Raw genomic sequence first — 25,659 nt, forward strand, 5'->3', positions numbered from 1 at the left:
GGACCTTCCCTGTTATCTCATGGCTACTTAGTTTCCTTAAGAGACGTTGGTGAGGAACCTTGTCAAAGGCTTTCTGAAAATCCAAGTACATTATATTGACTGGATCATCCTAATCCATGTGCTTGCTAACTCCCTCGAAGAATTCATTAAGATTAGTGAGGCATGAATTCCCTTTACAAATGCCATGTTGACTCTTCCCCAACAAATAGTGCTTATCTATGTGACTGATAATTCTGTTCTTTACTTCAGTTTCTACCAATATGCCTCCCTCACTGGTCTGTAATTGCCAGGATCTGCTCCAGATCCCTTTTTAAAAAATCGGCACTGCATTAGTACCTTCCAGTCATCTGGAACAAAGGCTGATTCCAAATACAGGCATCATGCTACAGGACTATGTTGCTGTGATCCTCCCAGGGATCTCCGGTACTTGGAGAGAGTCTCATTCTGGCTGCACATCAGGCATGGGCTGATTTGTCAGGCTCTACATGAGTGTACAACTGGCAAATTTAAAGTTGACCTCCTCACAAGACTAACCCAGAGGGCAGTGTGATCAGAGGTGTATTTGGATTGTACACATGATGAACTGTCAAAAAGAGAAGATCTTCAATCTCACTACATTCCATCTTATTTCTCATCTGTGGGTTTGCCTGCTTGGATTTAGGACCATTAGAATTGGGATTGGTTGATTGGTTTTATATAGAGACATGCGACAAGGGAAAGACTGGGCTTTTTGATCATCACTGGGTTGCAGAGCATATATGGAAATAGGAAGGAACTTTTCCCACTGTGTAAAATTGCCCATTTCTACTCAGGTTTTTTTTGTTGTTGTTTGCCTTATTCTGTGCATATAAGTGGGCATTACTACTGAATGCTTGTCTACATATAAGTAGTTATTTTAGATTCTGATCAGAGACAAGACATCTAGCTATCCTGATTTGTCATAACATTGATTATCTGAGAAGTGAATCCCAAATTCCAAGCTTGGACTAGGAAAAAGGGATAGAGCAAGATACCAATGACATCCCTGGTGGGAACAGGTCTTATAACTGGGAACAGATCTGTGGTATTCTTGCCATAGTATCCGATTCTTTCCATTCACTTAGGGCAGCTGGGAAGAATTGTTGTTTCAGTGACCATTCCCTGGTTAGACAAGCACTGGGGTGCCTTTAGGTATGCTGAGGCTATGCAGATTTAATTAAGATGCTGGAGTTTTATGCTTAATAAAGTCGCCTTCAAGCCCAGTCAGAAGCTATGTGTTTTATTCAGCACCATTTTGGTCATGGCACTCAGCAAGGAGAAAGTGTGTAGTTTTATTTGATATTACGTTTTTAATCATGTAAAAAGATATTTCTGCTCATTTTGCTATTTATGAAAGAATACTTTAATTCTATATTTCTTCAGTATTATATTTAAATTATAGTTTTTGGACATATATGTGTAGCATGTTTACAAGTCTCAAACTCACAAGAGAAGTATATTTTTATGACGCTAATTCATCATTGGTCACCTACCCTAAAAATACATGTTATTTTCTGGAAACTAATAATCATGCGGTTTAGTGTCTTATTATTTCAGATACATTTCCTACCTCAGTTTTGTGAACCATGATCACAAACTATAGGAAGATTTAGCAAATACAATTATTCAACTTAAATTTCTTAATACGGCATGCTCAAAAGATCTCCATGCATCTGAAGAAGTGGTGTTTTACCCACAAACGGTTATGCCCAAATAAATCTGTTAATCTTTAAGGAGCCACCAGACTCCTTGTTGTTCATGTTTACTTAATTATCCAGTCATTAGTGGCAATAAATAATATTGAAGCAAAAGCAAGTTGGTAGTTTAACATTTTCAAATGATGATTCCAAGCTTCTTTATAAATAGGGAAATGACTAAAATTGCTGTAACAATAGGAAATGTATAGTGAAAATGTGCAAAATGAAAATTACCTAATTATTTATAGAGTCTTTGGATGGAGTTAGAAATAATACAAATACAATTCAACAATATAAATTACTTTTTTTTTCTTATTGGCAAGAAACGACACGTCTTCAAAATATTTTTACTCACTCCCGGGGTATTTTTAAATGAACTAAGGACAGCTGTGTGGTAGAGGAAGACAACAATTTTCATTTAGTGGCTTCTGCTTCTACATCTTTTGAAACATGTTACCACTTACAGTAACCCACACAGGTACACGTGCTCTTTGAGGACTGATATATATTTACGGATACAGAATAAGAACAAAGCTTAAAATGCAAAGTTGACTTGTAAATAGTCTTCTGGGTGACACTATGAAATTTTCATCAACTGTTTTCAACACAGGGTTGCTGTTTATTTCTATTTTCATTGTGTCTCAGCCACAATTTTGTCCCTTCTGTGTCACAGCTTTGGGCAAGAACTATTAACTCGTTCATGTCTTCTTTCACGAAATCCCAACTGCTGGCATTAAGTACTTAAGGGTCTCCCCTTTTTAATATTATTGACTGTCCAGTGTGAAAGCACTGAGGCTCTGCTAATCCTTTCATAAATTTGCTAATTGCTGTTAAGTTTAACACATCAGACTGTCTGTCTTGTTTAGCAACTTCAAGAGTCATAGTGAAAGGCACAGGAAGCAGATCCTGAAATATTAGGAAACCCATGACTATTTTGAATGTCCTGCACGAGCAGATTAACACTCCTTTTAAGGCTTGACATTCAATATGACAATTCATTTTTTCCACAGTATTGCCTTTTAAGACAAAAGACAATGTCTAGTGGCCTGGCTGCCACCAAATGATCTGTTTCTGGTACCTCTGTGCATTCCCAGGGAACAGCTTTATGAAAGCATTCCTTTTAACTTGAAATGTGATGTGTTCAACATCTAATGTATGTCCTTAGGGCTATATGACTATCCCTTTGGTAGCACCTAGACAGCACTTTTCATCAAAGAGGTTTACAGAAGTAGAGACATATCATTGCCAAGCACTCATGATATCCTATGGCACTGAAGCAATTTTATAGGTATGGTCCTGTTCCTAAAACTTTAGAGTATAGGGTGATTCTTATGTATCACATATTACACATTGCAACACTATGGGAGATATTTTCTTTCTGAAATTGTATTTGTCAGGTTTTCAACTTTGCAAATGTATAGTTTTTAGAAATCATTTAAACTTCTGTCCACCTGGGAAATGTATTTAAGGCTTACACTAAACACAGCAGAAAATATATATATTAATAAAAATGTAAAAAGGAAAAAAAATCTTTCAGTGTTTAAACTGTTAAGAAATAGAAAAATTCTTATGAACTAGTGATACTGTCATTGAACTGGAGACAGCTTTAGAACAAGCTTGCTCTGGCTTTTTCACCCTACAATTTGGAATCTGCTCACAGTACTGCCAGCTTAACCAAAAAGGATTAACTCTCATATCCAACTGAGAACACAGATAATTCTCGGTAATTGGTAAAAAATGAAGATGAATGGGGCTGAGAGATAAGGAGCAATTAGCTCATCAGCAGTTACAGCTGTGCACTCAATCCGGATCCATCTCTTGAGTCTCGGCCCCTTTTAAAGAACCCAAGCAGAATAAGCATAGGACACCTCCTCCCCCAAAAATTGCTATACCTGCCCATCATTCCTCTCTCTTCCATTTTATTTCCTCACTGTACAAAGACACCTGTCATAGCATTCTTTGTAAATTACTACCTCTCCCAGGACCTGTGTCTACAGCCAATCTTCTTTTTAAACTTAAAAAAAAAAAATCAGAAACCAAATGACTACTGTAGACACTCTTAAGTTCCCTGTCAATCGTTTCATTATAGCAGCATCATCTGTTTGAAAATATAAGCAATTCCCTCATCTAATTATAGAGAGGATTTGAGGTTCATTAACATTGCCAAGGCAGAGAATCAGATGTGCAACTGCAGAGCTGTGCTCAGTGGCCTGCATTCTCTGTTTCCTTTTATTTGCTTTCTCAAGGTCTCCAAGACTTTTTCCTGAAACCATAAAAGTAATTCTTTCCTTCAGAATAGACGTGTGTTTAGAGAAAGGAAATGACCGCATTTTACACAGTTCTATTATTGGGAGAGGTCACTAGAGAAAAATAATTTCATCTCAATGTCTTTTCCACCCTTTTTGGAGAAGGGAAGGGATAATGTTAAGCAAGGCAACTGTTAATTTCAGGCAACAGATCTTGGCTTTCCTTACATGTGTCTCAGAGTTTAAATGTTGTAAGCTAATATGGATAAAAAGGAAGCCTAAAATGTCGAGAGCCCCTCTTACTTTTCAACATATTTTGTGGTTGTTTATGGATTATTGTGCTAGCTAAGTGTAAAATACTGTCTTGTATTTCCTAATTGTGTTTAGAAACAGAAAACACCAAAGTCTTTATGATTGCTTCATTTCCTTAAAGAAATAATAGCAGGTTTTTTGGTATGATATAGTTTAAACAATGACATTTTCTTGGGACATCTGTTTTGAGATCACTTTTTGAATAGATATGAACTCATTTCCTACTAAGAAAGCAATTTACTATTGTTGATAGCTGTTTACAAGTTCCATGAGTCAGATATTAGCTAGTGGCAAAGGTCCTCTCAAATCCTTGGAGTATTCCTTAAACTGTGTACATAGTATTTTAAGCATATAAAATGTTAAGGGAAGCAAAATTACAGGGACTTTTCCTATTAATTTACAGTAATTGGAGGCTAGCTCAGAGGAATGATTTAAAATGTATTTACCTGTAAAAATTTCATTCCTTTTGCTCCTCTTTGTTAATGAAGTATTACAGTAAGCACAGTAAGTGTTTAAAAACAGTGAAACAATTGAGATGCTTACTGTACTTATATTTTTGGAGTATAAAACTCAAATACAGAATCTGTACATAATTTACTTGCATTAAAATAAAATTATTACTGATCATAATAACAGAAGATATGTTAATATAGCAAACAAACAGAAAAAAAACCATGTCAAGTCAATTTAACGTTTGACCTTGTAAATTTTCTTCTTTTAATCCTGCATTTATAAGAGCATAATCCTAGAAGCAGTAGAGTTTTGAATGCCGGTTTACATAGATAGTTCTTTAAACAAACAAACAAAAAATTATCTGGCCTGCATGTTGTGTCTAGAGTTGCCACTAAAAAGAATCCAGGACATTTTTCCTTCTTATCTGCAATGTAGCTCATATCAGCCACCCTGTCACAAGACAGTACTTGATATAAACAAGAGATTGCAAAGACATCTCAGTAATCAATATTAGGATGGCTACAGTATGGAAACTCCAACCACTGCATATCATTTGTCTCAGCATCTATTTCTATGACCAAATGAAGCATTAATTCAAATCATAAATCTATGGTGATTTAAATCTGGGAATGAGCACCTGCCTGCTTTAATGATTTATTTTGTACATTTCAGTAAGCAGGAGATTTGTCCATATGAACTGACAGGTCACCTTCAGATGCCAGTAGCAGACTGTTTATCACCATGCAGACTAGCATCTCATCTTAGCAAGTAAATATTAAACTAAAAGAATCCAATTGATTGTGGATGGGGGAGAAAGGCGTAGCTGCCATATATTTTACTCAGTGTGCTAATACCTCACTTTGATTCCTCCATGGTTCCTTATTTTTTCTCCTAAAATGACAATTCTGGTGGGAGGATGCAAGCTCAAGGTTACCATGTAAAACTGAAGGATATAAAATAATTACTTATTAGTATCATTGACTTCCTTTAATTTTTTACTTGTTAGCCTTTTGGCCATTGTTTCAAAGGACCAGTTAATAAATTTGTGTAGTGCTGTGGATAACTGAAAAATATTCAGCCACAAAAATGACTTTTATAAGTCATATAAAGTGTCTGATTAAAACCAAAAAAGCAAGACAATTACAAACTAAAACTAACAATTCAAATTGGGACTTCATGCTTCATTTTGCTTACTTTGCATAGGTACTGTAGGAGCCTGAGAATCCATGTATAATAAATATGCTATAATAGCACAATATAATGGAATAAGGTACTTTGTTTAGTGCTTTAACCCTGAATTTTCTTGCTTTTATATGTGTTTAGTCAGATGCATCACATACACTTAAAATGTAGACTGTGATCAAATTATTTTTATTCATCTTTTATCCCTTCCCCTCCCCGCCCTCAATAATATGTTTAAAATGCAAGTTCAACCATATATATTGTAACTCACTAATACTGTATGTATCTAATACTCTTAATTAGTTCCAGATGTCTAGATAAACAAAATATTGACTGGATATGTAATGATAACATTTTAAAATACAGGTTCTGGTTATAATGGGGGAGATTTTCAAAGGCACACATGGCAACTAGGCACCTAATTCCCACTGACAGTCAATCTGAGTTAGGCTACTGCCTTCCATTTGTGCCTCTAAAAGTTTCCCTCAGTAGTTATAATAGTTCTGTCAAAGCCTGCTTGATATTTCTTAGCATAGCATCCATCTAGGAGCATCCATCAGGCCAGTGCAACTATCACTGACACAAGAGTATAATGGCTATTTTTAAGCCATTATGGTTTATTCTGATGACCTAGTTAGAGATTTTTTTTATCTGTAACTGATTGATCTAGTATAATTATTAGTTTTTATTTCTATACATCCGTAAGTGTATATGATGCTATACACTAGGTAAGCCATGCTAAACAGTAAACACAGTCCTGAACCAAGAGGCCCTGAGCAATTATAATATAGCAGATGATAGTATAACCCAAACAGGCATAATGCACTCACAGAGATTTTCTTGAATACATGGGAGAAATTAGAATGTTACTATTCATTGCAACAAGGTTGAGGAAGAGTTTTATTCAGTACTTAGGTAATGCTGAGTGGCTAGCAAGTGTAACCCACACATCTTGCTGAAACCCTAAGCACTGGCAGGCGCCTCCCGCGGGGCTGTAGCACCGAGCCCCACCACTTTGCAGCAGGGCAGAAGCCTCGAGGAGATGTGCCCGTCTCTCGAACTTCTGAAGATTATCATATGCATCTGGGAGGATCAGTAAGTTTGGCCACCTCTGCTTTATATATATAGTAGTACATATTTACTACAGAAATAACTTGACTGTACTTATGAATTGATCACTTTTGATTATCATACTAAAAGTCTATAAATTTTGCTTCCATATTTGCTAGGTTTTAGGTATAAAAATTCATTTTTTAAATCCAGAATCGTCTCCTCAACTGTTGTCCGAGAGAAGATGTACTCTGTTTACTTTGTTCACTATTACTAACTTTTACAGTGCCATAGGCATACAAGAACTTTGTCTCTAGAACTGCTAAACAGGATTAATCCCATAGCATAATATTTGAACGTATTACTTCATATAATGAATGCATCTGAGTCCTGCATTCAAGATCCACACATGTTTCTACATCTGTTACTGCCTCTTCATCCTGCCAGCTGGTAATGCTACCCTCACATTCTTCCTCACTGCCCCATTTTTCCTCTGCTTCTCTGAGGGCCACCTGCTCTCCCCAGTTCACTGTTGCATCTCCCCGGCTCTCAGATTTCTGTTACTGCCTTCCTCTTACTCACCCCTGACATCCTGCCAAGAAGACAGGTTGTTTTTTCCCCTCCTTACAGTTTTGGTAATTGCTGGTATTTCAGTGGCTAGCACACTAGTTGGAGCCTCCTTCTTCACTGTCACTGGAAAAGCTTTCCAAAGTGCTGTGGTGGTTTTTCTCTAGTCCTAGAGCAGTTCTTTATTTTAAAAAACTGGCACTCTCTTGCTAGGAATTTTCAAGTATACAGTTTGTTCTTGTTGTTTAAAAAAAAAACATGGCCAGAGTGTTTTGGTCCTCCAGTCCACATTCTATCTATATTTATATACGTAGACTATAAGTACATGCAGAAATATACAGAAAGAGTAGTCACCTACTTTTATTTTTAATGAAAGAAATGCCCCTCCCCTGAAATCAACAGGGAGTGAGCTTTGATCCATCTGCAGTGGAAGTATGCCGTGCAGAAAGAGGGGATATGAGAAAGCATGCACAGCTGGATGCTCCCGCCTCGGGTCCACCACCTTCCCATTGGCTGGAGATGGGAGAAAAGTCTAGCCCATTGGCTCTTGTGGGCTTCCCTAGGCTCTTCAAAAAACTCTTGATCCGGTTAGCAGCCACTTTTATTTATAGTTAGTGAAGGAAAATAGACACCTATTTATCCTTAAGAGTAATCTCAAAAGGTATGAAGAATACGGGGAGGGGAAAGGAATGTACTGAACCATTGAGAGCCATTTTATTTCTATATATGCTTATCCTGAGTACAGTATTCTGAACGCACATTTTAGTCACTGAATTACTACTGCTGAGTTATCTTGTTAGTACTGTCTCAGCGTGATAAAGGGAGTCAGTCCAATAAAAAGGTATAACAAACCATTTTATTGCAGAGACATGCATACGATTTAGTCAACAAAAAAAGTTAGTCTAGCTTTGAAGTGTGTTTTATCAAAGCAAACTCGCCAGAGAAATGCATATAATGTATTGGAAGAATTCCTTTTTTGAAAGAACAGGAGTTGTTGATAATTGTTTAAGAAACAGAAAAAAACGCAATAAACAACATTTTAAAAATGTGTTTATTAAAATAGGAGAGTAATTGTAAAGCATGGTAATAATTTATTGTGTATGTATGTTTTCCTTTTGTCACAGGGCTCCTGAATTTGTGAAATATTTTGCTTCCAAGCAACTGTTCTGAATTACCTAAAGTCAATACCCAATAGAGTGAGTAGGAGACATGGTTAAATTTCCCTCTGACACTTTCATCTGTCACCATACCTGTACTTTGAAAAATGAACTCTTAGCAATCAAACTGCTTTCTTTCATGGAAAATATTAACTGGGGTCTGAAGTAGCATCCTACAAAGGAAAGGGTGTTCTTATAATAGTAACAACAATGCTGAATGCTCCTGTAAAGGTCAGCTACAAAAGTGGCCTGCAAATGTGCCAGTTCTTTCCAAAATCAAAGAAGGTTTAATGCTCCGAGGAGGGGGGAGGGGGGAGGGTATCATTGAAGTAAGATATGATACATTACTGGCATGTATGTATGTAATGTTGACTTCCGAAACTTACCAACACTTGAATTCAGATCTCCATTTTCAGATTCTGCTCCATGTTGGTTATTACTGGCATGATAGTTGGACATAGCTTCTAATTTGATTTTTTTCACTTTCATTGCTTCTGCTATGGCTGCATTGGTAGCAGCTGCTGCTGCTGCAGCTGCTGCTGTCAGACCTACAAAGAAATATGAATGAAACTTAATATACATTATACTATGACTCTTCATTAGTGTAGGGCTTGAAACTGTTACTCTTCCTTCATCATTTACTACATAATTAGCAGACAATAATACTGAATAATATTCATCCTTATTTGCTTGGGAAATTGTTTACTTTTTAATGTAAAATGCATAGCATACTGTGTAAATAGTTACTTATATACACGTGAATTCACAAAATTGGTCTCTAATTGCTTTAGTCAGAATACAACTGCAGCTACAAACATGCTCATTTAGAAGCCTAGCTTTGCCAGCAAACCATGTATTTAAGTGCAAATGTGGGTGTAAATAAATATACCTACAATAAACTGTGGATGCAAAACTACACTTGAAACATTGGAGGACAAGCTAAAAATCAGGGCCATACAGTTTGAATAGCATATACATGACTAATAAGTTATATTCACAATTAAGCCACTCTCCCTGAGCTCACATAAAATTCCAAATTACTCTAGCAGTATAAATGGGTCATATTAAAACAGCCATAGCTTTCTTAAAGGAAAGGTTAGCTATGTAGATCATAGGGAAAATATATCTATATAATTATTTACAATCCTACAAGCAGGCTCAGACCTCAAGGCCTCTTCCAGAGATACCACACACAAAGTGTGTAACTCCTTTAATTCCCAACCACCCTCCTACAACCCAAGTTCTACACCTCCTATCACAAATTCTCCATCTCCAGACTAAATCTCTGCATTCAGCTATATTTGTGAAACACTATATTGTAATAATGAGCTGGTACTGATACTGGTGATGAGCCTCCTGTCAAGAATGATTGGTAGAACTGCCCAATTTGCTTTCATCACACTACATTCAGCCTTCATCCAGTGCCCTGAGTATGGGGCAGTGTGTAGCTGCATCAAGCCATGAGAAGCCAAGGGGAGAAATTTTAACTCACAGACTCACAGTTCCTCTCCTGTTCCCCTCTTGCTTCTGCAAAGGGAGAATTTTGCCACAGCCTCTACCAATGGCAGTATGCTCACAGTTCTTTTGCAACAACCCTCTTCTTCTGTGCAGTGTTTTGGAGAGTGGTGGGAGGCACAGATCTGTCCACTCCTTACCCCTCTCCATGTATGTGGTTCCTCCCAACCCCACCCTGGATCTAATAGGCAGAGATGGGGGTCTTACTCCCCCTTAGCAAAGCAAAGGTACTACAGGGTTGGGCTTAGCGTCCCAGCACCTGGAAACAAGTGATGAGGGCAAAATCTCAGTTGTTCTTTTTAAGTAAGTTTCTAGCCCTCCTGGATGCAAAGAAAAGCATCCAAGTTTAACTAGTACAGTGATGTTTGCCTGAATCTGCAGACAGCCTTAAACTATTTCTCTGAGGTGTGAACTGCTTCACACACCTCAAAAGGTAGTTAACTCTACAACTCACTACTCTGGGCGGGAGGGTCAGGGGGCAGCACCACCACCCCAGCGGAGGGATCTGTGTGGCCAGAGGAGAAGAGTGCAGTAGAAGCCCAGCCTACCTGCCCAAGCAAGCAGATAACCCCTGCCTGCTGAAGTAAATATTGGAGAACCCCCTGCTGCCACCACTGCTGTTTCTGAGAAGTGGGAAGAAGGGAACCCCTATCGCCACACCTGGGTTAATAGGCCAAGCGGGAGCCTGCTGGATCTGCTGGAATGAGAGAGGAAGTGATCCCATGTCGCTTCCCCTGCCTCTTCAGATTTGGGGATGGGGACATAATGGGAGCCAGGACCATGAGTGCCCTGTGTCATACTGTGTCTAGGGCTCTAGATTGCCTTAACTCTTATTCCACTGAATGTAACTGAGGGCCAGATTGTGGCTAGCCCTAATTTCCTGACAAACCTTTAATGCCTCCAAGTGTTGCTGGAATTACAAATTACACCATAATTACTTTCTGTACAGTTATACTAATGTTAGTTACAAAATTGCTATTTAGGCAGTAGGAAAGAGTTCAAAAGTCAAATATCAAAGAACAAGGTGAACAGACATAAACCTATTTTAATATTTACTACTATTATGAAGCTTGCATATTCAGATCTGACTAATACAATAACATAGATGCTTTTCAATGATATTTTTATCTTAGGGGAAGGATATGATGATATGCATTATGCAGATTTGGTTAGGGGTTCCTAAATTAAGCCAGAAAAAAGGGATGATGCATCTCTGAACTTACATTTGTATCCTGTGTTTGTTATACAGCACAGTATCCTATACTTCCTTTTTCTTAATACCATTGTCAAGCTATAGCTAGCGTCTTTAAAGAATGGTCCTTTACCAGAAATGTCCAAATACAGCATACCTAATGAATGTAAACTTTCTTTTGCATCGGAATACCCCAATATGCAACCCTATTCTCTTCCAATGCTATTCTCTAGAGTTGGCCAAGGCTTTTGTATGAGGACTAGAAATCTCAAACACATGCTGTTGAGCTGTTAAACTGCCATTACCAAAACTCTGCTTGTGGTAATATTTTTCTCTTAAAAAGGAAAAAAAAATAATAAAGATAGGAATTGAACTCCTATATTTATTCTCTCTCTTACATAATTGCACAGCTGACTGAAACAGGAACACCTTGCTAATTTAAAGCATGAACCTGCTACCGAGTCAAATTCATTTCACCCATGTAAACCCTGAAATAACAGGTTAATGCAGATGAATGCACAGGATTCAGATGGGGGGGGGGAATCCACTAAGTTGGGGACAGTGCTCAAGACTGCAGCATAGTCTGTCCCCTAAGTAATTCCACGCTAGCACAACTACTCCTGTGCTGTCATTCTGTTCTCCACACCTTTCATAACCACAATATGGAACATAAGTGGCATGCAAGATCCTGAGCCAGCCATCTGCAGCATGATATATTCTGACCACAGTTACAAGACAAGGTCTCTCCCCAACAGAGGGCCCTATTTATCTCAAGTCCTCTCCAGAGAGGACTCTCAAATGTACTGTAAAGGGCAGAGAGTACAATTCCGCAAAATAGCAGCTACTATTCCACTGTTTGAAACTCTGAAAATATGATTCAAGCTGAGTCAAGAAATGTCTTAAATTGTAGTTTAACTCTCCTCACCCCCCACCAAACTAAACACTATTGAGTATCACTACTCTCTTACATCAAGCTGCCTGGGAATTTCCTAGCCATGCAGAGATTAAAGTAATAGTACAGTATTGTACTTTCGCATTTTTCATTATGCAAACTGCATCTCTGAAAATTAGATGACCAAATGTCACCTTTAAAGGCAATTTAAAATGGAAAAGAACTATATTGGATATTCAATAGCTCAGATAAGTTACTTTACTCTCTGTTAATATTTGTTTGAAAAGTTAAAGAAACATGTCAAAATACTCAGTAGACTCCAGTCCATGGTAGGTATCATTAATATTCTAAAATTGATAAGCTGTTTATGTCTGGCATTCTTCCTGCTGATTATTCTGTAAGACAGGCAGCTTTATAACCATCTCATCACTCCACCGTCACACAAATTTCATCGACAGTGCTCATGCACAGCTATTAGCAATATGAATCTAACCATTACAAGAGGGAGGAAAATCGAACATGTGGCATTAATACGCAGTCCTGCTTCCTAACCATCTGATAGGCAGATGGTGTAAAGCGGATTCTCCAGCTGAAATGAAGGGGGACATCATTTAAAACCTTGTTTGCATTCTAACTGATATCAGTGCCATATTGATATACATGATACATCATGGCAGGATTTGAACAATCTAGTTTGTTTCAGTCATAAATGTTTACAGCCTTGTTTTTTATCTTTAGAAGCATGTTTTGAAGAGCGTATTTTTAATTTATGAAACCTATTGTTTACTTCTGTTGAACCAGAAGATTAGCAAGGAGCAGGAATATTAAATTACCACAACCACAGCAATATAACTAAGATGGATGAATAAAGTATGGTTTTTTCAATAAAAGATGTTAGTAAAGGAATTAAAAAATTAGCCTAGACATTTTATGCATTAAACACATTTATTCATTTAAACCTTCTAGCTTTTTTTCCCATGAGACATACTTAGAAGTTTAATGCTTTACACAGCTATTCATTTAAAGCTCTCACTGTGTGCAATTAATCTTGTCCAACAACTTAATTCAAAAAGCAAAACATCAAAAAGTAAAGTTCAATTCAACAATCATAGTCCTGAAGTAATCTCCTTGCTACTGACAGTTCCTATAGACTCATCTGCAAAAGTCTGTTCAAGGTGTCGTGTAAGAGCTGTGTGAGCTTGAATTATAACTCAATTGAAAGCTCTGCAAGCCTCAGTAGGAACTCATGACTTAACTTCGGCTAGAAGCAGACCACCAAAAGAAACACTGTGAATGATCTCTTTCTACAAAGCCCTTCTCCTTTCTGCCACTCAAATGGTGATCATCAGTACAATATTATGTTCTTGCAATCATACATATTTTAAAATAAACATGTTTGGAAAGAGATACATTCCAATAATTACACAGTTTGTAATTGCTGTCATAATTATGCAATGTGTTTTAAAAACATAATAATAAATTTAAATGCAATTTTAATTTTTAATCCATACTGATGCCAAGGCTATTTGGAAAATCTCTTACCTAAGTGGGGTAAAGAGGGCTGGAAACTGAGAAATTAGCTGCAATGTTTATTTGTATTATTAACTAATTAGACCATCCTTGGAAGAAATAATTGCCAATTCCTGGTTTCTGGGGGAACACATTATAATCTCCCTCAGTGTTCCTAGCTGGTTTAGAACAGCAATTCACAGGACTGGACAAAAAGGGAAGGTGCAGAAATTTAAATAGTCATATTTGGCATATGGCTCTTATAAGCAAAGGTTATGGAACAATTCAGACAGTCACTAAGGTTTTACAGGGCGCATTATCGGAGTACATCTTTTTTTTTTTTTTTTTTTTCAAAATTCAAGCACAGAGCTGGAAAGGATGCATTTGACGTGCAGGATTGGTACCAGGTTGCAAGAGACATGTTTTGTAATTGGGTGAAAAGGAAAAGTATCACTTAGTGAAAGCTCAATTTTCAGCTCACTAAAAAGGAAGCCATGGAGTCACAGCATATTCCACAGTCTGGTGCTCAGCATTTGTCAGTACTTGGGGCTTTAGGGGTTTGGTGTGCTGTGCAACAGCTCGGCCGCTTTGGCCTGCTGGGTCTTTGTAGCTGTTCAATATCTTAACCAACGTGCTTTTTAGTGCTTTTACCAAATATAATCAGCAGCATTTTCCTGCCAAATTCTGGTCTCGTTTACACCCAGGCAACTCCACAGAAGTCAGCAGAGTTTCATGGGTGTAAACGAGACCAGATTTTGGCCTACTACATGTTGGACTCCAGGGCCAGAAATGAATGAACCAAGCCAAAGCCTTCAGAATCACTTCTTCCTGGCAGGAGACCTTGGAAATGCAGTTTACCTTCTCTAGCAAGATGCTCAGGAGAACAGCCCACTGTGCTGGCAAGCAGACATCCCAAACCTGTGAAAAAAATGCAGAAATTGGGCTTGTTTGGTTTAACTGGCTTGTGAGTTGGTTGTTGGCTAGTTTTTGGCTTTTAGCTTGTTCGGCTTGTAGCTTGTTGCTTGTTGTAGTTTGTTGCTTCTTTTTTTGATTGGCTCCCGGCAAGCAGGGGCAAGGGGCAAGGAGGGACAAGGGGGGGAGGGAGTCATGGGTGCACAGAGGGCCCACCACAGTCCTAGACTGCATGCCGGGGGTATCTAGTCACATAAAGTATTGGGGTTCTTATGGATTGGCTTGTTTTGGCCTTGTTTTGAAATGGGATTAGCCTGATTTTTGGCTTATTGTGAAAGTTGGGGTACTTATTTACCGCGTGAAGGTTGGCAACTGTGCTGGCAAGTTTATTCAAGAGTATCCACGTTGATACCAGTGATGATGTCTGACGCAAGCTACTGCCCTCCCACATGTGCTCCTACCTGCTTAGGAAGGATTTATCCAAATTCTAGTTTTGGCAATGTGAGCAGTTATTAACCAATCAAATCAGTAAAAAAATACGAGGACTGTATGTATACACATATACACACGCTGTTGCTTGGGCATACCGCACATTCAGTATACTCGTATTCATCTGAGTAGTCCTCGCACACATACTTCCAGCAAACTCAGTGGGACTCCTAGTGGCAATACCGTTTGGGTGACTAAGGATTCAAGAGTCAAGCCGTAAAGTAATAACTGACAACTGACTCAAACGGACATACAGCACAGCAATACAGATTTGTTTATGGACGTTTACAGAATCATACTGGGAAAACCTGAAATACTGTTTCTGTTATACAAGACAGGTAAACGAATTGTGTAATTGTTGGTGTCTCTTCTTTACAGGGCTGGCTCCACCCGCCGAACGGGGAGGAGGAATCCTGCCCACCGAACACGGAGGCGGAATAATGGTGCGGCCGCCAAATTGCCACCGGCAACCGAAGAAATGTCACGTCCCCCCTGCCGAATTGCCGCCGAGCCCAACCTCCTGCCACCCCTTTACATTTGCCACCCTAGGCACCTGCTGGGTTCACTGGTGCCTGGAGCTGGCCCTGCTTCTTTATTACATGACCCTTTCAATCTGCTAATTCAAAAGGTTTCTTTTGGGGGTTTGTGGTTTGTTTGTTTTTTAGTTTACATCCAATTTTTGTAGGGTTTGGTTTTGTTTTTTTAGCATTTTCATGCCATCTCACCTTGGGCAACACAGAACAAGTAAAAAGCTAAAAAAAAATTGTCACTGGCTGGTGTTACATTTCATTTCCTCTATTTGCTGGAAAGTTCATTTCAGCATACAGAAATATTTTATCTATCTTGTGGGAAGAAATCCAAATCTTTTCTAAGTTCTGATAGAAGCCTTTTCAGTATTTCAAATTAATACTTAATCCTTTTTCTTTAAGTTTATTTCAGCTGCACTGACTTGAAAATAATTAATGTCTTTTCTTGACCTAATTTTGGACTTGATCATGTAGGCGGTAGTCAGGCACAGTGGTAGTTTTGCCTCAGGAGGAAATGCAGGACTTAAGTCTATGGGCTTGATCCTGAGCTTACTGTAGTTAATGGCAAAGCTCCCATTGACTTCAGTGGTGCAGGTTGAGGCTCTAAGGATACATCTACACAGTGAGCAGCAGCCCATAACAACAAGCCTCAGAGCCTGGGTCAACAGACTTGGCCTCTCAGGGCTTGTGCTACAACGCTAAAAACAGCTGTGTAGACATTGTGGCTTGAGCTGGAGCTTGGGCTCTGAATTTTGAGCCTGAATTCTAGTCAGTCCCAATGTCTACACAGCGCTGTAGCACAAACCTGCAAGCCCGAATCTATTAACTCTGGCTCTGAGACACACTGCCACTCACTGTGTAGACGTACCAAGTGACCTATTATCCCAATCCCAACTGAAGAGCATGGGAATTTTTCCACTGATTTTGAATAAAGCATGATCAGAAACTTAGGCTCTTATGTTCTGTGATGGAAGACACTTAAAACAATGGGGGATCCACACTAGGACAACAGTCTGACTACACAGAACAGGTTGCAGAATGGGAAGCCTTAGATTGTACTCAAATGTTCTGTTAAAATACATTAAATCTTAGCAGAAGTTTTTTTTTCACTTCAAATTATTTAGGCAGTTGGTTGGAATTTAAGAGTAATCCACACTTCTTATTTTTGTTAAACGTTATGGATCAGTCCAACCTAAGCCAACAGTCTTTGCACACCCAAAATCCCATAACTACAATTTCTGAGTGATCAAGGAATTCTCCATCAGACTCTATAACTATACATTCCCCGTTGGATTTACATTTCTTACTGCTCATCCAATCGGTTTTCAAACAGTTAAAAAATGACTGCTGTAGTAATTAGAGAGAAACGATGACTAAAAGGTTAATAATTAGTATCTTACTTAAATTTCCACAGCAAGTGTTTAGAGTAATTCAATCAATTATTAAAATTCTACAAATTTTAGGCCAATTCTCAACTTGTATACACTGAAGTAACTCAGTGAAGTCATCAGACTTAAAAAAATTGCTGTAAGTGAGATGAGAATCAGGCCATATGTTTTTAACCACAACTAATCAAGTTTTTCTGTAACTATATTTAAGTTGCATTATGAATTTTGATGCATGGCTAATGCATTTAAAACAAACAAATAAGGCAGAAAAGAGTTGAATGTCAACAACTAGGCTTCAAGGTTTCAAATCTCCTTTTGCTTTCAGTCATCAAGTGTCCAAACAATTAATACTACGATAGAGAAATAGATCATTTTAATTTAGAAGTGAGCAGTTACCACTTTTAAAGGCCATCTTGGTCCCATCCAGAAATCCTTATAGAAGGATATAGGGAATTTTGCTTAAAAATAGTCAGGAGAGCATGCCTTTATATATATTTTAAATAAAATTGATAGAAATGTTAAGATTTCATTATTTGATCTGAGATCTTTATATAGCTCTTGCTGTTCATTTGTTAAAAATAGGAGCTACTCAGAGAAAAATTAAATTATTCAGCAAATAAAGTGAAAACCTCATTCCCTCATCAGTAGTATATTCCATTTAAAGAATCAGTGGGCAGTTATTCCCAAAAATTGTTCAGTTTTGTGATTTCATTGATTTGTATTCTTAAAGTAGAAGGGGAAATCATCAATTACAATACCATAATAAATACTGAAGGTTTTCAGCTTTAACATTTTTTTGCAATCTGTGAACTTGATTTTATTTCAAAGTATTTTTGGCAGAATTAAACAATATAGCGTAGATGTGTTGGCCTAATTGTTACTGAATTTTCTTAGAACAGTTTGAAATCCTGCTGAAGTGCATACAGAATCAAAACAATACAATTAAGTGAGAACATTTTTTTTCTTAAACAACAGTCATCTCTTCAAAAGCAATAGATTCTCAGTCCTCATTCAATCTGTTGCATTATTCATTTCATGTGCAACCTCATGCCGGACCATAAATTGTTACTTTATCTAATCAAAGGAGACTTAACTCTACAGAAGGTCAAAGGTTTAATTTTGTGAAGTATTATCTTACGCTCTGAGTTTAACTGAAAAATAGAAGAAGAAAAACAGCCAAGAAACTGGTAATAAATGAACCTTTATTGCCTCAGGCATTGGCCTAGTTAATAAACTTTCATTGAAGGTTTCTTTCAACTGTTATGGACAATGAAGTAAAAAAAAAATCTTAAATTACAGCCATGTGTGACTTTTAAAGCAGGCATTCTTTTTTATCTCAACCTCCCTAGCTTAGAAAAAAGACAAAGAGATTGTCTTCAATTTCTTAACCAAAAATGTATGCTTCTAAACAGATGAAAAAGTGCAGATAAAACCTTTGTTAAAAAAAAAAAATCAGCTTTGAACAATATAAAAAATGTTTTTTGTAGGTGTTGAACCCTGGTCCACAATCTCTTTAGCCAAATGTTTTATAAAATTTCCAAAAAAATAAAGTGCTGTTTATACATTGACACAGTGATGTTAATAGACAAATTTTCTGTTTTATATTTGCATTGTTAGAGCACAATAATAGCTTTTATTTAACAAAACAATTTCTTATGGGAACAACTTCTCCATAAATGTTGCAAACAGAAGTTCCTCACTGATTTTTTGTGTGCATTCTCTCATGATTTCATAGTACTATTCTTTCTTTTACTACTGGTTAAAAACATGAATATCATAATAGAGATACAACTGAAATTATTGACATGCAATGAATTTTATTGATTACAAAACATTCTTACATTTGACTAACTGCAGCACTTTCTTTAACTGAGTCTAGTTTAAAAATATATTTCATTTATACTTACACAGTCAAGGAGATCAAGAAAAATCAAAAGGATTTAATAAAACTCTTTAACTTTAGTCTAATTTCTAGCTAGATGGACATAATTAATTAATTGTAACGTTGCTACAATTCAAAAATACTGAAAGGACATGTTCATGCCTGTAACAGCAGTAATGTAGCTAAATACTCAATCTTTCAATCACCAGGAGCTTTTGTCGTTTTTTTTAACGTAGTCCACAGTTTGACACAGATCCTGGGGTAATGGTACACAGTTCTTTGATTAACTAATATCTAAATATCGCTGAGGCAGCCTGGTGGCCCAGTGGAAGTATGTCTCCCAACAATTTATGGGCTCAATCCCACAAACACTTAATGTATGCGGGTAACTTTATTCACTTGAGTAGTCCCATTGACTGTAATGGAGCTACTCATATGTGTAACATTTAAATTTAAATTACTTATTTGCATAAATGTTGGTAGACTTAGGGCTGGGATTTTAACTCTGGACCACAACATACCAGTCCTGGATTTTGTAGCATGCAGTTGGCCTCATTATATGCAATGGGGCTCCACACTGAAATAGCAGCCCCCCCCCCCCATCTACACAACATAAAATCAGGGTCAAAACTACTTTTTAGTCTTTAAGGAAAGTTACAGAGTATTTCTAGTTAAACCATGCATAAGGACGGTCAGCTGCAAAAGTTCTTCAGGGTCTTGCCCTTCCCAACAAAGGAAAGCAGCATTACTCACTCATAAATAGGGGTACATGGAAAGAGCATAGGATGCAAGGATTTAGCAAGGGATGCAAACAGTTACATGCCCAACTAAGATGAGATGTGATCACAGCTACATGTTAGTACATCCTCAGCAGTCAACTAAAATGCAGACTACTACTTAATGGGATTTTTAAAAGAAGTCTGTATAAGATTATTCATTAGCAGCATAAAAAGTTGGCTACATACTGCAAAAATTAATACCCATCACTGAAGAACCATCTCAATTCTTCTTCTGTCACATTTATGTGTAGCTGAAAATACGATAGAGTTTGACATAATTTCAAGATCAGTTACACTGAATGTTGTAGAAAACCTAGCCATAAACATTTAGTTACAAATTTAATTGCAAAAAGAAGTTCAGAAAATGTTGCAAGTATTTAGTAAATCATTCTTCCCAGAGAAGACATGAACCTTGAAAATATGCTGACAATTTCTACAGCTACAATACTTTACTATTTGTATCTCCCTGTTTACAGTATTGATACACAAGATACACTTGAGCATTTTAATTATAGGAAAATTCCATTTAACAAGAAAAACTATTGATTGTTTCAAGGCAATATGTTCACATGTTAAAACAATGATATAAGGGTAGTCAAATCTCATGCTTCAGAACATAAACTGATCTCCTGCAAGGGTCAGGAGATATTTTTTTTCCGCACTCACTTACAGAGTTGTAAATTGGCTGCATTATGGCTTTGGGTATCCTCTGTTTTTTAACCTTCTGCTGATCTATTATGTGTAGAGCAGTACCAGAAGCAAGGTACTGGACTAGATAGAACTTTTAAAGCAGTAGGTGTTATATTGACTGACTTTATGTAGTTCTATGCTGGCAGACAAAATAGTAGCTTCTTGCAGACAACCCTCGACCATCTATGCACCCTTATTTTTGTAAAGTGGAACAGCACACTAAAGTCCAAAATCCTACTGGCCCATTTACCATCTGCAAACTAGAATACCAAATTCAAGCCCAAAGTCCAATCCCATCTAGCCCATTATCTTGGCTCTGGCATTGGTCAGTAAGTAATGAATGAGAGGAAGACAAAAAAAACAAATGACCCCTAAAAAAATGTATGATGCAGCTAGCCAAGTGCACGTCATATATATATATCTTCTCCTAGAACTTTAGTAAAACTGGCTTGTTTGGACTGCAGTGTAAGGAATAATGATACTAAAAGTAGCAGTAAGCCATGATGAATAGTGCAACATTTGAATAATCTTAGCGACATACCATAGTGCTATATTTTTTGTTATAAATACCAATTGTCAGGGATTACACCTCAGCTCTCTCTCTATATATGCTCTAGACTGAGGACCTGATCCTGCCATCATAAAAGGCTTCATAAAAACTCCCTCTTATGTCAAAAAGAATTCTATATAGAATGATTATAGGCCGAGATCTCCAAATGCTCTTATTTTGTAACTTAAAACAGCTTCATCGCTATAGAATGAAATTTTGAAGACCCTTAACCAAAATGTGCAGTGGGAAATGTTGGTATTTAAAATGCATACATGTCATTAACATCTGAATATCGGTTATAGTAGATGTGAACTAACTTTTTCCTATAATAGTATTTTTAACTCCTTCCTGCATTCATGTCACAACATTCGACATTATGGAAAAGTGCAATATTATACTAAATTCAAGTTTATATAACAGATCATAAATACGCCAAAAAAGCTATTATACTCTTTGAAATCAATAACTGTGTGTGAAATGGTCCACCTCACTAAGGACAAATGGACCAGTACAAAGCATGCTGAATATATGGACATTGGTGCGCACAAGATCATTTTTGGCAGCAGTGGAAACTACCAGTATGCCATGCTATGCATGTGTAGTTTTGAGAAATCACACATTCATTGCTAGCAATACTGAAGACAATAGAAGCCATCAGAACAGAGTTGATGTCAGCACTTCTCACCTGAGTTAGTAGCATCAGACAATGGCCAGAATGTGAAGGCAGCAGTGTCTGATGACAGTACACATTTTGCACATACACTGTTTTGAAAAATCTCTCAATTAGTTACAAGTGGAACTGGGAGCATAATTTGCAACAAATAATTTGATTCATTTTGTCTCCTTCGTTATTTGTGAATTGTCCATCAGCAGATCATGATTTTCTCAAATTTATTCATTATTCAACTTTATTCCCTCCTCCCTTTCAATACGCATTGGAGACAATGATCGGGCATGAGCTCTCTTGACCCATCCCCATCATTTGTGGCTTCCCTCATTAGTTATATCATGTCTAACTTCCAAGTTGTACACTGCTCAGAGCAGGGACTCCTTTATCAGATCTGTGAGGAACCAACCACATGGTTAAGAGTGGTACAAATATGTAATGATAATATTTGGGTACAAAGCAATCTTATATTCCAATATTTCCATCACAACCAACCTGGCTGGTGTTATGAAATGGATTGCCCAATGTCTGTAAGAGTTTGGGATTTTTAACAGGAGTGGCTGGCTGAGGCTGAATCAGGAAAACAGAGGTTTTAGTTGTAAGAAACAACCTGAACAGAGGACAAAGACCATATCAGCACCCTGTTTGAGAGAGTGCATGCATCTTTTCAATAAACTTTCACATCTTGCAAATGGCAAGGCATATGCGTGAGTTACTGTTTCATTGGTATGTGGACCTTGTCATAATTACCCACACTTTTGTGATTTATAGATTAGATTGCTCTACAAGAGACCATTCAGAAAATGAAGCAAAAATGTTGCTACCAGCTTATAAATCAGAACATCTCACAAGCAGCATGTACACTGTAGTTTTATAATCTGCAATGGTTGCCAATAAGCTTTTGAGTAGAGTTCAAGGTGTTGGTTCTAAATCTACAAACATTCAATTGTTGCCTCGGGGACTGACCCTCTCCCATACGATGCTGCCACCGCTGCGATCACTGGAGGTACTTACTCAGGATTCTCCTTAGTTCTAAAGGGCAGGGACTGCCTTTAAAGGCCTGTGATGCTAGAACTTGCTTCTCCAGGTGATCCACCAAAACCCAGACACCAACCTTCTGGACATGCTGCAAAACCACCTTTCTCACTGGCATTTAGGGAGAGGAAGGCATAACAGCAGGAGAAAGAGTAGGAGTGGACTGTCTATTGTAATTATTATTATGAATTGGTGTTTATACTAGGACAGTTAAGCTGTTCAGTAATGATGTGTGGCCATTTTGTAAGAATGAGAATTAGCTTTTGATAGAATATAGAAACATTTAATTTAATTTTTGGTGCACTTACAGTTGAAAATAGATGCTATAAAATTTAGCCACATTTCTGCCAATGACTGAAGAAGTTCATTGTGCGTTTGCAGTATTCAAACTTCATTGGGACTTTTGAGTGGACACATGGGTCACGTGGAATATGTCTGCTCCAAGCTTGGATTCATGGATTCATTGACTCCATGAAATCCTAGATTCCAAGGCCATAAGGGACAATAATCTAGTCTGACTTCCTGTACAATACAGGGTATAGGACTTCCTCAAAATAATTCCTAGAGCCTGTATTTTAGAAAAATATAGAATCTTAATTTAATAATTCTCAGTGATGTAAAATCCACCAAGACCCTTTGTTAATTGTTCTTACTGTTAAAAATCTTTGCCTTATTTCCAGCCTGAATTTGTCTTCCATCAACTTCCAGCCACTGGACCGTGTTATACCTTTCTCTGCTATATTGAAGAACTCATTGTTAAATATTTGTTCCCCAGGTAGATATTTACAGACTGTAATCAAGTCACCCCTTACCGTTCTGTTTGTTAAGTGAAATGGATTGAGCTCAAGTCTATCACTACAAGGCATGCTTTCTAATCCTATAGAATTGTTATATAGGATCCTATAATTGTTCTCGTGGCTCTTCTCTAAACCCCCTCCAATTTATCAATATCTTTTTTGAATTGTGGAACCCAGAACTAGACACAGTATTCCAGCAGTGGCTGCACCAGTGTCAAATATAGAAGTTAAATAACCTCTACTCCTACTTGAGATTCCCCAGGATTTCATTAGCCCTTTTGGCCACCATGTTAAACTGGGAAGTCATGTTCAGCTCACTATGCACCATGACCCCAAAATCTTTTTCAGAGTCATTGCTTCCCAGGATAGAGTCCCTCATTCCATAAGTATAGCCTATGTTCTTTGTTCCTAGATATACACATTTACATTAAGACATTTAAAAACACATAGTTTGTTTGCATCCAGCTTATCAAATGATCCAGATCACTAAGGCTGAGTGAAACTATTGTGTTTGGCAAAACAGAGCTACTATTGTAATGACAGCTTGAGAGGGAATTGTGGTCTGCATTTCTTCAAGAAGCTGTGCTTAATCTAAGCTTCACAGTAACCAATGGGCAGTATAGTATAAGGTGGTATTTAGAACAGTAGGAGTTATTGTGACTGATGGATGAATCTGTATGATTCTGTGCTGGCAGACAACAATATTTTACATAAAACCCTGCACCATCTGTGGAATCCCTAGTTTCTGCAAAACATAGCACCATAATCAAATCCAAAACTCTTCCATCTCAGAAAAGTGTGTGTTTATAATTTTGTCTCTATATAGCGCTGACATTCTCAATTACCAACCTACAAAGGAGACATTTAGAAAGTGACATGGTACCATTAACTTCTGTGTTCACAAAGTTTTAAGTATCAGAATTTTGACAAGTAGCTTTTCTGTGCTTTCAGATGTTTCTTAAAAAGAAAGTACCCACAGCACCAAAATTTTGTCCAAAATTAAATAGAGGGTTTTTTTGTTTGTTTTGCCCTTTCAACTACAACTAATTAACATGCTCATATCTAAGGATATAAAATGAGGAATGTACTGTAGGATGATTGCATTATAGAAAAAAGATTACCTCATAGAGAGCTATATTATATACAGGAAGCTAGGAGATATTAATATACACAAGCTTTTAAATAAATTATGTATGTAAGTGTTTAGCAAATTGGAGAAGCTACCATTTTTATATAATAGATGTCAATGACATCACTATCTCTGTGAATAATATTAAAGTATCAGCCACTCACACTCAATGATGTAATAACAACAAATTTAAAAATACAATAAAATAAAAATAATAAAACCCTCACACATACAGGTGGTACCTACAGCAATTGCAGATGGCTAGTAGGTAACACCAAGAAAGTAAACTGTCAGATCTAAGTTTATGTTACAAGCTTCCTAGATGTGTGCCAAAAGATCATTCCTTTATTAGTGTTAGTATCTTTGCACAAGTATTAACAGTGGCAAATCCTAAGTGCAGTGCCAATATTTTTTTAGTTGATGGTGGATTGTAAGACACCATTTACCCAAGAACACTGTACCACATGTTCACCTCTTTTTCTCGTCAGATACTAGATCCAGATGGAAAAGCATGGAAGATATATTTTCCAGCAGCATTTGGCTTTTTGACAGATTCCATAAACAGTTATTTTGGCAGCTTTAGAGATGCCTCTAGGTCACTCACAGGGTTAGGCAGCTGATGGTCTGCCTTATTTTCCTGGATGCCATTTTCTTCTGATTTATCTTCAGTAAATGAAATCCTAGAAAATCATTACCCCAGACCTATCTGATTGTCCTGTAACTACACTCACATGGGCTTACTGACACCCAAATGACTCGCACAGGTTTATTTGGTTTTGTTTTTCTACTATGCACAGAATACACAATTGTTCTCTGTATTATAACAACTCATAATTGGGAGCAAGAAGAATCTGAGAACAGATAAAAACAAGAATTGGCGGGGCAGCGCCTGATGAAGTGTCAGAAAAATCCTACCTCAATTGTTGAGAAGTAGACTAGTCTAGTGGGACAAAAATATGACTTTAAAGCAGAGATTCATGTGCTCTAATACTGAGACGACCACTGGACTTGCTGTATTATCTCA

The 25,659-nt window shown here is 37.4% G+C and overlaps 1 protein-coding gene across 7 annotated transcripts in view; it reads right to left on the reverse strand.

Annotated features, from left to right (window-relative positions):
- DACH1 (dachshund family transcription factor 1) overlaps positions 1–25,659 on the reverse strand; it is a 457,159-nt gene that overhangs the window by 221,410 nt on the left and 210,090 nt on the right. For 4 of the 7 annotated variants that reach the window (XM_074961884.1, XM_074961866.1, XM_074961859.1 and 1 more), the window contains exon 3: positions 9,069–9,230. In XM_074961884.1, coding sequence (XP_074817985.1) covers positions 9,069–9,230 — 162 coding nt within the window. Of the gene's footprint in view, positions 1–9,068; positions 9,231–14,648; positions 14,709–25,659 lie in introns of all 7 variants that reach the window. The other 3 variants (XM_074961876.1, XM_074961849.1, XM_074961840.1) reach the window with 1 other exon arrangement.

The sequence above is a fragment of the Natator depressus genome, chromosome 1 (genome assembly GCF_965152275.1).
Source record: "Natator depressus isolate rNatDep1 chromosome 1, rNatDep2.hap1, whole genome shotgun sequence".
NCBI lineage: Eukaryota > Metazoa > Chordata > Testudines > Cheloniidae > Natator > Natator depressus.